Raw genomic sequence first — 12,876 nt, forward strand, 5'->3', positions numbered from 1 at the left:
TAACGGTTTTGTATTCCACTTCTAATTGTGTGGGGTGAAGTTACGACTTATGTTCTGTCTGAACCTTAGTATAGAACTATGCATTTTTTTTCTGTGATTTTATATAAAACTTATATTTCTTAAAGCGTATATATGGCTCAAAATAAAGATGTATGTATTAAGGAATTCAATTTGCAAGTGTTATGGCATAGCTATTCAAAAAAACAAAGTTCTCCAAGTAGCAAAACATGTCTAATAAATATCACTGTGGTATTAACTTCCTTGATCACCGTCACACAAACTCGGCTTGCCATTTGAATATGTACGATAGTGTCACAGACAACAGAGCAATCGCAATTTTGATCTGCCTATGGGCAGGCTGGTTGTACTGAAGTTGATCCACTTCAGTACAATCAGCCAGTTTATTTTCTTTTTTTTGTGATCACTACCTGTCTGCTGGCTGGGAAATCTCCCACTATCAGAATACAATAGCGCAGCGGGAGGGATTCTACCATTAACACTGGGGGAATGATGGAGGAACTCAGCATTTTGTTTTCTTTCAATCTGTGGTTAAAGGAGAGACAGTTGTATATTGTATGGTTTGCTTAACTGAGTGTGATAACGTTCAGTTGTGTTTGGACTTTGAGCAGTGACCAAACTACACAAAAAATACATGCCCCTTCATTCTGATACTGAATTATATTAACTGTGTCAAGCACTGTATAGTTGCTGGGGCAGTGACACTGCCCTAGTTTCTGTAAGTTCCATGAATAAAGGTGTGTTGACAGCTTGGTGATCACATCTGCACACCTCCATTAAGACGGGTTCTCTAAAGTAATACAGTGTCACTGGCCCAGAAACTTAGCAGCGAGGGGCGAACACACAGTTAAATATAATCCATCAACTCAGTCCAGAGTCTAGTTTTGATGACATGCACCACATGAGACATTTAGTTAAGAGTTGGGCAGGAACCATAGGGATCAGCTGTGGGTGCTGCTTGTTTTGAAAAGCTGGAAGTAAGGAAAATCAAAAGCTGATGATACAGGGAAGGTGCAGAGGGATGCTCAGCTTTTCCACATTTAGGAAAAATAATTAGAACAGCATGGTACAGTAATTTTATTGTTTTATGCCTGTACTGACTAGCTGTTTGCATGCATGTCTTTTGAAGTTTCCTTTAAGATATCATGTTCGTCTTAAATCAAGGATGGCCAAGAAATTATACATAACATGACAATTCTAGGCAATTTACCTCCTTAACAACACCACAGATGAGGAAATACAAAACATTCAAGTCTCATGGTCAGGAATATTTGTATTGTAAAAAAAAAAAAAAATAGATAAATAAAATTTAAGATGGGTACAGTGTTGCATGAAAATAAAGGATTCTACTCCTACAGTGAACTGATATGGAGTCCTTTAGAGCTCTTAGCAGTTCAACATTCCCCACCACCCCATCAAAACTGCCTGTCCCTTATTTATAACTTTTTTCAAACTGATCTGATAAGGAGTGTCAGTGTAGTGGGTAATAAGGTACCATGCTGCATTCATAATAACACACGGTGCTTCATTCAGGCAGGCACAAAAACATTGAAAATGTAGATGAAATGATGGTCACAAACATTTCATATACCATTGTTTTTCATCCGGGGTACCACAGCAAAATTGCATAAAACTGGCAGAACCTGTACTATCTTATGACATCATCGGTTGCTAAAGACAGCCCGGGCAGCCCCCACAGCCTTCTGTCTTGCCAGGAAGACCACACATAGCAACAGGGAGGAGGGGGGAGCCAGAGGGAGGTGCGGGTGGTGCTCTCTTCCTCCTATCTGCATACAGGAGTTACAGAATCACTCTTAGATTAGATGGTACAAGGCATGATGGCCTGCTTTAACACGGCAGCAACAATAGTTGGCAGTGGAAGGTAAGCAAAGCCTTTTGTGTGATGAGGGATGCAGTTCAAAGCAACAAGTGGAGAATGTGAATTATTTCCCTTCCTATCGTGTGACAGCACAGGTGTTTGGTGATTGACTCAATGATGTCTCATAGGGAGATGGAAAGAGTCTTCATCCTTGTATGACCAGCAATCAGAGAGTCTCAGGCCTTGTACACACGACCGAGGAACTCAACGGGCGAAACACATGGTTTTGCTCGTTGAGTTCCTTGTTAGGCTGTCGAGGAACTCGACGTGCTAATTTTCTCCATTCCTGTTGAGGAAAAAGAGAACATGCTCTCTTTTTGGCTCGACGAGTTCCTCGTCGGTTTCCTCGTCTAAAAATGTATACACGACCGGTTTCCTCAGCAAAAAAAAAAAAGCAAGTTTCTTGCTGGTTTTTGCTGAGAAACTCGGTCGTGTGTACGAGGCCTCAGAGCTCACACAGGGCTATCTCTCCCCCAGGGACTGAACTGATGTCAAAGGAAAAGTAAGTATGTGCTGCTAGAAAGAGGGAAATTCAAATAAATCAGTTGTATTGCCCTACATAAGTGGGTTTGTTTGCTTGCTTGCTTGCTTTAAGCTTAAAGTAGAAGGCAAGTGAAAACCTAATTATGCTTAAACATGCTCCCACCCTTAATATAAGCTTATTTTATCTACCTTGGAAAAGGAAAGATCCTTATACTTACCTATTCTGAGGGTGGTCCAGTCGGGTCACGTGATTTTGTCCCAGTGCCAGCTTCAATGTAGAGGAAGGACAGCTGACAACGAACCCCCCCCCCCATAGTAAGCCTATGGTTGACATTGTCGCCCAGGCTCTGCAGCTGCTGTCCGCAATGTCTCCTCTTCATTGAAGCCACCACTGGAGTGTTCTTGTGACCTTGCCCAGAGAGACTTTAGAAAAGCTAATAATACAGATCTTTCCTTTAACAGGCCGGATAGAATAGAACTAGAATGGACATAAGAAAGGCATATTGGTACTAGCATTAACTGGCTTATGAGTCAAAACACATTATAGCCAGTTTGGAAAAAAGCAATTGACTTTGTCCTTTGTGCTTAGTGACCTGTTAAATAAACTGGCCCATGCAGACAAGGGACCCCAGTAGTTTAAAATATACAGTATAATTTATAAAAATATTGTTTGATGTGAGTGCCATACCTATAGGTCTTTTCTGTCACCCATGAAGCCTGGCCTAAATAATCCCAGTGTTTCCATTCCTATGTCCTGGGTTATTCCAGGTTATGGCTGATAAGAAAATTGCTGAGAAGGCTTATTCGTTGAGGATGGCTAGTGTTATATTCTCTTTAGTTATAATCAAAGATGGCAGCTTTGCTGATCATTTTGTTGTGGCCCAGAATATAAGATGGGAAGGGACTATAGCAGTGTGAGGATCTCGGTGAGGAGGTTGACTACAGTATCTTTGCTGCAACAGAGAGAGTGTGCTGTGTCTAGGCAGTTTGTGAATCAGGAAGAACGCTCACTTCAGTGATGCTGGGGGCAAGCACCCAACAACTGCTGCATCCTTGAAATGAGCCAGGATGTAGGAATGTAAACTTTGAAAAAAAAATTACAAGTAGAACAGTGTATTTTAAATTACTGGGGTACCTTTTTGCACGGGCCAGCTTACATAAAATGTAAACTTGGCCTTTAAAGTGATTGTAAATTCTTGTTTTTTTTTTCTATAAAAATAAAACATGTTATACTTACCTGCTCTGTTGTAGTGGATTTGCACAGAGCAGCCCGGATCCTCCTCTTCTCGGGTCACTCTTCTGTGATCCTGACCCCATCCTCCTGTTCAGTGCCTCCACAGCAAGTAGCTTGCTATGGGGGGCACCGCACGAGTCACAGCTCCACGTGTCCATTTAAACACAGAGCCCTGACCCAACCTGACCCCTCTCTCCCCCTGATTGGCTAACTGACTTTGATTGACAGCAGCGGGAGCCAATGGCTCAGGAGGAATCTCGGATGACTGAGACATTTGTGGACATCGCTGGACAGAGGGGGACCTCAAGTAAGTATTAGGGGGGCTGCTGCACACAAAGGCGTTTTACCCTAATGCATTAAGATAACAAAAAATGTCTGCCTTTACAACCCCTTTAAGTATCATTCTATAATTTACATGTAGAATATTAAAGTTTTCTCATATGTACTATTACATGGATGTACTATTGTGTACTTAACTTGCCATGACATTCTCTAACTCTCATTAATAATTTAAGCATATTAAAGAGACCCTGTCACCAACCTATGCATGTGAGGATTAAGCAGTCATATAAACCTACTTACAGTAAAATAGCTGTCACTCCCTTTATTTTTCAAATGGGATGGTGGTGTGCTGGAAAAAAATCAATGCTCCTTATATCCTTAAAAACTTCCCAGTAGTTCAGTTTTCCAACCTGGTGCTTCTGTGCCCTCTTCCCCACCTCAATGTCATTCATAATCAGCTGCAGTGACAGCTTCCTAGTGGGATAGCTCAGGAGGGTTCAGACTAGAATCCAAACATGCCTGAGCTCATGCTTATTCATACACAGTAGCTGCAGAAGCCTTGAGTAGTCTGCAAATACTCTCTGCTACCATGTGTATGAGTGACATTAGAGCCAGGAAGGGGATGGAAACGCAACAGATTAGAACATGTAGCTTCCGGGAAGTGAGGATGGAGATGAGGGGGAGGAGATCCACAGCTATATTCCTGTTACTGTGTCTAGATGTACAGCTTAAACCTCACATGCATGGAGTGCTGACAGGGTCTCTTTACAATTTATAATTAAATACTAAACAGCAGTCCTAAAATGATTTGCAGGTGGATATTTGATTAATGGCATTAGGATTTCCAGCATAAACATTTTTAATCTGCAAGCAAGCAACTGAGTGTTGTATCCTGCATCTTTGTCATGTAGCATATGTACAGAACACTTATCATATCAGAACATATAGGCGCATCATCATACAAAAGTATCAAAGTATTTTTAGCTCAAAACTGTCCTGGGCTAGGCTTGTTTCTCAATTTTTCCAATCCACTGGATCACTGTAGTATGCTGTGCTGATAAACTGAGAAGGCGTCTTGCATCTATACATCATGAAACGGATGCACAAGTACATCAGAATATTTTGTAATGTACTACAGATGCTAAACATAATTCGCTGACAGTAATCATAAAAAGCTGATGAACAACACTGCAAAAAAATAGCAGATATAGCATTTGATCATGTAAATGAGTCACAAGAGTGTAAAATTATGTTATGTATCTGATTAGCACATTATCACAATACGACATATGTAACAAGATAGGAATGCAACATTTGTTATTTTTGATACACTTCCAAATCCTGTAAATGTAAGAGCCACAGCCTATTAAGCTAAATGCACAGCATATTCACAACTGTGCATGCAAATATTGCCATCTTGTCAAGAAATGTACAGTACCTAAAACAAATGCAGAATTTAACAGCTGAAAAGTCACAAAGTAGCACTGGAGGAAAAAAAATGACTGGTTTGATGATATCTGCATAACGACAGGTATAGCCAGATGTGTTGATACTGCTTCTTGAGGCAATTTGTACCCCATACATTAATTCCTAATGTGTAAAATGAATTTGTAATGTACAGCATGGGCAGTTATGGGTAACAAAACTATCTGCTCTTTAAAAAAAAAAAAACCTAAAGTACTTACCGTATTCCTTTTGGTATATAGCCCTTTTTTCCAAAAATAAAAGTAATCAGCTCATCAAAAATAAAATAATCTCATTGCTTGCAAATAAACAATCAAAGCTAAGCCTTGAGTCTGACAAGCTGAGAACATATTGTTACAACTTGGTAACACTACATCAGGAAAAACATGTTGTTGCCAACCTGCTTGTGGCGTTATTTAATAAGGTAGTGCATAGTGTAATGATTATGTTCATAGTGCTTTATTAATCAGTTTTATTTTGACTTTAGTCTCATGAGGAAACATATAAGAAGCGGAATGGTTTGCATAACTGCATTTTACAGCAACTTATTAAATAAGCCCCATAAATTCCACCAAATATTTACAAGCGAGCACCATGCAATTTGGTCTTTCTAGCTTATATACATTAATTAAACAGATAAAGCTGAATAGTTGTCATGGTTACTGCACTTTACAGTAACATTAAATAAGTCAAATAATTTATACTAAATATCTATATGAGAACACCATTAAGTTGTTTCTAAGTTTTCATATAAAAAAAAAAAAATGTACCATTAGTGATGATAGCAACATTTAAAAAAATGTCATAATACTCTTGATCCCAGCTATGAAGCACAACATAGCTGACATGGCTAAAATGACATAAAATGACATATGTAAAAAAAAAAAGCAGGCAGGGAACGCTATATGCAAGTGTCAACTTTTCCAGTAAAGTTGAAATTGGACTGCCCCTTCTAAGCCTCTATTTTGGTTCCCCAATGAACGGGATAGCCTCAATAACCAAAAGGGAGAAAGGTGGGGGCATAACCATGCTTGACTTACAGGAAACATTGAGATTTTTATACATTAAGTCCCCTACTTACGAACAAGTTCGGTTTCGGGAGCTCATTCGCAAGTCCAACAAAGGCTGCGAGCACTAAGACCCCTTTCACACTGGAGCATTTTTACAGTGTTTTAACGTTAAAAATAGCGCTATTAAAATGCTCTCCATGCATCTCAATGGACCCTTTCACACTGAAGCGTTGCGCTGGCGGGGCGTTGAGAAAAGTCCTGCAAGCAGCATCTTTGGAGCAGCTTTTGGGCGCTGAAAAAAACGCTGCAAAAATGTCCCTCCTATTGAAATGAATTGAAAGCGCTGTAAAAATGCCCGAATAGCGCCTATAATCTGCTCTGAGCTGTAGAAAAGTCACATGATCTCCCAAAAATGTAAACATGCAAGCAAAAAAAAGGGCATCTACTACAGCAGGACTGAAATTGCCCATGCTTCAATAACGCTTGAAAAACTCTGTTAAAACGCCTGCAGCGTTGCGTTAATTTTACCGTTAGCACCTTAAAAATGCGATAAAAATGCGGTAATAGCGCTAAAGGCGATTTAGGGCATTGTTGCAGTGCCTCAGTGTGAAAGGGCTCTTAGTGTGTTCTGTTGGAACACAATAGCACAGCTGTGGAGATCGCTGCACCAACAATGCTTGTGTCTGCATCTTTGAAAGTTCGCAACTCGAAGGTTCTTAAGTAGTTCGTATGTAACAACTTTGGCCATTAGCAGTTTTAACTGAAAGTAACTTCTGCATGTGCTTTTTTTCCATAAAAATTCTCAATCTGAAGTGCACAGGTTTGAAAGAAATCTGACCTTAAGAATACACTAGTTTATACACTTACATGTGTGGTTGTGGTGAGCAGCCTGGACTGCTGTTTCCGTTGCTGTCGATGTGATCCAGTGAACCATTGAGGTCTTCGTGCACAGCCTGTAGTAAGCCAGTGGATGCATTGTTTATCAAACCTGGGTTACTCAGTAAAGGTAAACTGCTTTCTGCCAGAGCAGCCTGGTAGGAATAAAAGGGAGAAGGATGATTATTTTCACAGACCTATTTTTTAACAAGCTTCGTCAGCCTTTGACCTTTGTGACACTATTTATCTGAGGGAGGGCAACACTTGAAGTATAACATCTGGAGAGTAAACCCCCAGTACATCTTTGCATTTGTTTACTCTGTTTTCTAGCTTACTGCCAATTCAGTGCATTAAGGGCTGTAATGGTTAGTTTAGATTACTTTCAGCATAGTACACTGATCCTCACATTGGAAATGTATTGGTTTAAACCACACAGAATTAATAGCAGCAGCTCAGTCAGACACACTGAGAGAAACATGAGTATTCCAAAACTTGCCACAGGGTGTCCTTCTTGCCACTTCACATCAAAAGTAATAGAAATTAGGAACCGTGTATTTTTGCTATATAACTGTACCTGCTAAAACTAATAAAGTATGTCTGATAGATAAATAGATAGGTTGATAGATCGATAGATACGATAAATAAGATAGATAAGATAGATAAATACGGTAGATAGATAGATCAATCTATTCAGAAAACTTTTAAGCACCGTGGTAATGCTTTTGGTACAAAAACAAGTTAAAGTGTTTCCCGTAATAACCTAACTTAATCCTTAAACTCACTCTAACACTTAATTAGCCCCTTATCAGAACCACAAAAGTCAACTTTTAACACTTAATTTCCCAATAATACCAAAACGTTTAAGTGGAGCTAGCATCAAATTATGTTTTTCGTGTTAGGCAAATGCATACTAAGCAATATATCACGTTACTACCAATAGGTATTTATTACTATTCAGAGATCACACTACACCCCCTGACAATGCCTTAATCAATTTTTCTTTCAGGTCGTCACCATCTTTGTTTGAGCACTATCCCAGGTGAACATCTACTTTCTACAGACTGAGGTGTAAGGGTAAGGATGACAGGCGTGTCAGCAGCTCCACATGCCCAAAACCCGCCGAGAAGCTTACGCTGCGCAGCGCTAATTACAGGCAGTGAGACATTTCCTGATCTTTGCAGCCGCAGATTGGGAAATGTCTCACTGCCTGTGATTAGTTTTCAAATTGTTTTTATTGCGTTCATACAAATATAAAATCTTATATAATTTGCAAAAACAAGTTTGCATGTCATTCAGAAAACACAAAACATCTCAAAATACACATAAATACATAAAAAATACACATAAGTACCCGACTGCCTGTGATTAGCGCTGTGCAGCATAAGCTTCCTGGCGGGATCGGACATGTGGAGCTATGAACACGCCTGAGCCCATTCTTACTGAGGTGCTGGCTTAGATATCAGAGATAAATCATGTTACCTGTGCAGTGCTTCGTTCACAATTGACTAACACAAATCAGCTCCTTGCTGCTGCCTACCACCTTTTTAGCTACAAAATTAAAATGTTATAGTCTGAACATGGGGCAGAGGAGACTGAGGAAATGCTTCCTCCTGCCACAGTCTGATGTCCTTCATCTCAGTCTAGGCATACTCACTTGTCCGAAGCTGAACAGCTCCTTTTAAATTATGTCAGTGGCACTTTTTTTTAAATGATATCCTTGGTGCATATTTCGACATATCTTTTGTTTATTCATGTGAATTTGTAAAGGTACTGCTAGCTCTACTTTAAGCAAATCTGGAAATGTAACCCTTAACCAGATTTTAACACTTAATCCCTAACCAAACACTAAAAAGAATACTAATGCCCTGACGGATTTTTCTGACGGAATTCTATTTAAGCTGTCTTGCATACACACTGTCACACCAAATTCTGACCGTCCAAAACGCGGTGACGTACAACACTACGACGAGCCGAGAAAAATGAAGTCCAGTGCTTCCGAGCATGCGTCGACTTGATTCTGAGCATGCATGTTTTTTTCTCCGTCAGAGTTCCATACAGACGAATGGAATTTCCGATAGAAATGGTTTTCATTGGAAAAAAAAGAGAACATGTTTTCTTTCTAAGTCTGTGGGAATTTCTGATGGAAAAACTCAGATGGAGCACACACACGGTCGGAATTTTCTGAAATTCCAATTGTGTGTACAAGGCATAATGTGAAGCCTACAACATAAGGCAACATGACATGTCAAACATTGGCACAGGCTGCCACTGCCACTGACTTCTCCAGTAAATGGTAGTTACCATATTGTCATGCTGATCATCTTCTTGGCACATACAGCCTTGTGCATTTACTCTGACTTTTCTGATCTACATACTTGTTATGGGTCAGCAAGTCTGAAGATACTGAAGCCACAGGGTCTGCATGACAGCCAGGCAACTAGCATTTTTGGAAAGAGCAAAGGCAGTCCCAATATTAATTTAACCCTTCACGTTACAGTAAAAAATAAAACTTCCTTAATTTTAACCCTATTCTTAATAGTCAACACTGACCCTTAATGCCTATTTGTACCCTTAAAGGATAAGTATAACTTTTTAGGAAAAAAATAATAAATGCACATATTTTTGCAGGAAAAAAATGTGCATTTATTATTTTTCCTGGCATCTGCAAAGCTTTGCACCTTGATCGGTGTATTGCGGGAGTAATGTTAGACTCCTGTACACTCTCCCTCCAGCTTTCTGCTTGTTTCTCTGTAGGCTTTCAGTTTGAACATTGGAGGAATGGACTACACTGTACTCTAAAGTACAGTGATCAGCATGTCTGTAGTCCATTAAGGAACTACACACCATCTGCCGTAGTGGTAGACAGGACTTGTAATTCGCAGATCCCTGGGAATAAATGATGTGGCTGTGTGGGCCGAGTCTTGCACAGCTGCAAAGAATGTTAATGTGAAAGTGGCTGGAGGAAAAAGAGGGGGATCCCCCAGGGAAGAGGCAGCAGGAGCTGGAACATGTTATATGTTACACCCTAAATACAGGTATAACATGCAACCTGTTCCTGAAGGTGAACTTAGACTTTAACACTGACCTTTTGCCCTCTGAAACGCTTCCTTAATGTTAACCTTATTCCTATCCTTAACATTTAATTAAAACCCTCTAACAACTGACACTAACATTAATCTCTAATGCTCAATAAACCCATGAGTTTACAGTTCTATACCAAGAAAGCTAGAGATGCAATATACAGTATGCTGTGTGTTACAAGTAAAAATGATTTCAAAATGTGTTACCTGTAAACTTGCATTGAGAGCTGCACCATAGCCGAGGCTGGTAGGTATGTTTTTGACTAATGTAGGACTACTGCAAAATAAAAAAAAAAACATTTTTTGAATAAAACAATTGGTCTGATTGTGCAGTTCTAGCAAAATTACAGTAAACTAAACCTAATTTCAAAAGTATACAAGGTACAATATAGCATGAATGCAATTGTTGCTGTACAAAAGAAATGCAGATTCATGTCAACCTAACTTAGTCTCATAAGGTCACAAATATTTGCTTGTAAAAATTAGCACGCCACAACAAATAGCATCTTAATTTAAATGAAAGTGAAAAAATCTATACTTGCAACACATTCAGTGTGTGGCCCTCTGTGACTGGCTAAAAACTAAAATGTTCTTGCTTCTAATGCCTCTTATACACGATCGGAATTTCCCATCGGATAAAATTCCAACGAATTCCATCGTAGTTTAAATATAGAACATGTTTTATTTTACTCTAATGGAATTCCGTCGGAATTCCGATGTGATTTTTTGGAAGTCTTCTCAGAGAGGTTGAATTTTGTACAGTAGGTGCCTTCTAATGTATTTTATTGCTGTATTTTTGTATTTGTAAGGATTCAGTAAAAAATCTGTAGATAATCATTATTAAAATGTACTAGAAAAAGCAAAACTTCTGCAAGAACTCCTTTAAATAAGTCAGTACCCATTTAAAATTAAGTCCATATTGTTCTAAGCTATAAATGAGTTGTAAGAAAATGTATGCGGTAATACTGTATGAAATGTATTATTACTATTGGCTCAGTGCAATTAAAATATGAACCCTTGACTTGGTTATTAGAGAATGAGAGTTTCCAATTACTAGAAACATAACAAGAGTTATCAAGATAAATACAATGATTTATAGGACTAAACAGAGCACACTTAAGTTTCACTTCTATTTCTTACTAAATGGACAAATAACAAGTGAAATAACAAGACCAATGGCAATTAATATATTTCAGAGAGGTCTATATGTAAAGCACAATAGGGCTGCTACATATCTGTTATACTACTATACATGTTATACAATAAACCCTGTAATTCCGCGTACACACGATTGGATGGTTTTTCCGACGGAATTCCGCTCAAGCTTGGCTTGCATACACACGGTCACACAAAAGTTCTTTGAATTTTCATTGGACTTTTGCTGTCGGAATTCCTGATCGTGTGTACTGAGCATCAGACTGATGTCTTCCCTCAAGTGTGACTAGTCCCCAATAGTCTACTTCACCCTATGTCTATAACACTATTGTTGAAAGCAGGGGCGGACTGACAACTCATGGGGCCCCCGGGCAATAGAAGATTATGGGGCCCCTGGGCTTACAGATGGCCTCCACGCCAGGAGGCAGTGCAGAGGCGGGGCAGCTAAAATCTCTGGATTTTCACATCAAAAGCATGTCAGTTTCGTACATATCAGGGACAGATGTAAAAAAACATTGATTTTTACATACTGTCCCTGGTTTTACTGAGCCTGGCTACCCTGATGGGGCCCCCAAGTGGCATGGGGCCCTCGGGCAGTGCCCGAGTGACTCAATGGTCAGTCCGCCCCTGGTTGAAAGTGTCTAAAAGCAGTAAGAGTGGGGGTGGGGTACTCAGTTTCTCATGTTTATGGGCACATTACAAACTGAGTTATTGGCTTTGTATCATCAACTAGTCACTGTAACAACAACTGTTGCATGAGGAGCATCAATCCGATTGGGTAGTTATTTACACTGAACATATGTCGGAAATGTTGAGGTGATTTCACAGTCAGACCGTAATTTGTGTTGACACCCTTTACTATATATGTATATATATATATATATATATATATATATATATATATATATACACACACAAACACAGACATGGTCACATGGTCAGGCATTGTTGATCTGTTTCCAACTCATCCTTCTAATTACTAACAAACATGGATTATACAGGTTGTGTGGCTGATTAGTTTCAGGTAAAACACTTACTGAGCCTAATGAACCACCGACTGTATAACAACTAAGATGCAACAGCAATACAAGGGATGAATTAGCAATGTTGATTACCAATTCTTTCTGTGGCACCTATAGAACTTCCAGCCTAATGCATAAACAGGTTATTGTTTTACAGAGGGCTGGTAGAGCCTTTTTTAACCAGGGTACCTTGAGGTTTCTTTAGTGACGCCTTGGCAAAATGCCCAAAAACTTTGCAAAAATTGTATACAAGCCAGCAGGTGGCTCAAGCCTGCCCTTTACTTACACAAAGCGGCAGGTTTTAAGTATGCACCATTATGTCTTTCTTGACACTGGCATCCTAACAACCGATGATGTCATCATTTGACAAGTT

The 12,876-nt window shown here is 39.4% G+C and overlaps 1 protein-coding gene across 12 annotated transcripts in view; it reads right to left on the reverse strand.

The window, feature by feature from the left end:
- The window catches only part of FOXP2 (forkhead box P2), a 334,297-nt gene that overhangs the window by 49,617 nt on the left and 271,804 nt on the right, over window positions 1-12,876 (reverse strand). For all 12 annotated transcript variants that reach the window (XM_040343792.1, XM_040343801.1, XM_040343790.1 and 9 more), the window contains 2 exons: window positions 10,534-10,603; window positions 7,238-7,401 (listed from right to left, as the gene is read on the reverse strand). In XM_040343792.1, the coding sequence (XP_040199726.1) occupies window positions 7,238-7,401; window positions 10,534-10,603 (234 nt within the window). The remainder of the gene's footprint in view (window positions 1-7,237; window positions 7,402-10,533; window positions 10,604-12,876) is intronic.

The sequence above is a fragment of the Rana temporaria genome, chromosome 3 (genome assembly GCF_905171775.1).
Source record: "Rana temporaria chromosome 3, aRanTem1.1, whole genome shotgun sequence".
NCBI lineage: Eukaryota > Metazoa > Chordata > Amphibia > Anura > Ranidae > Rana > Rana temporaria.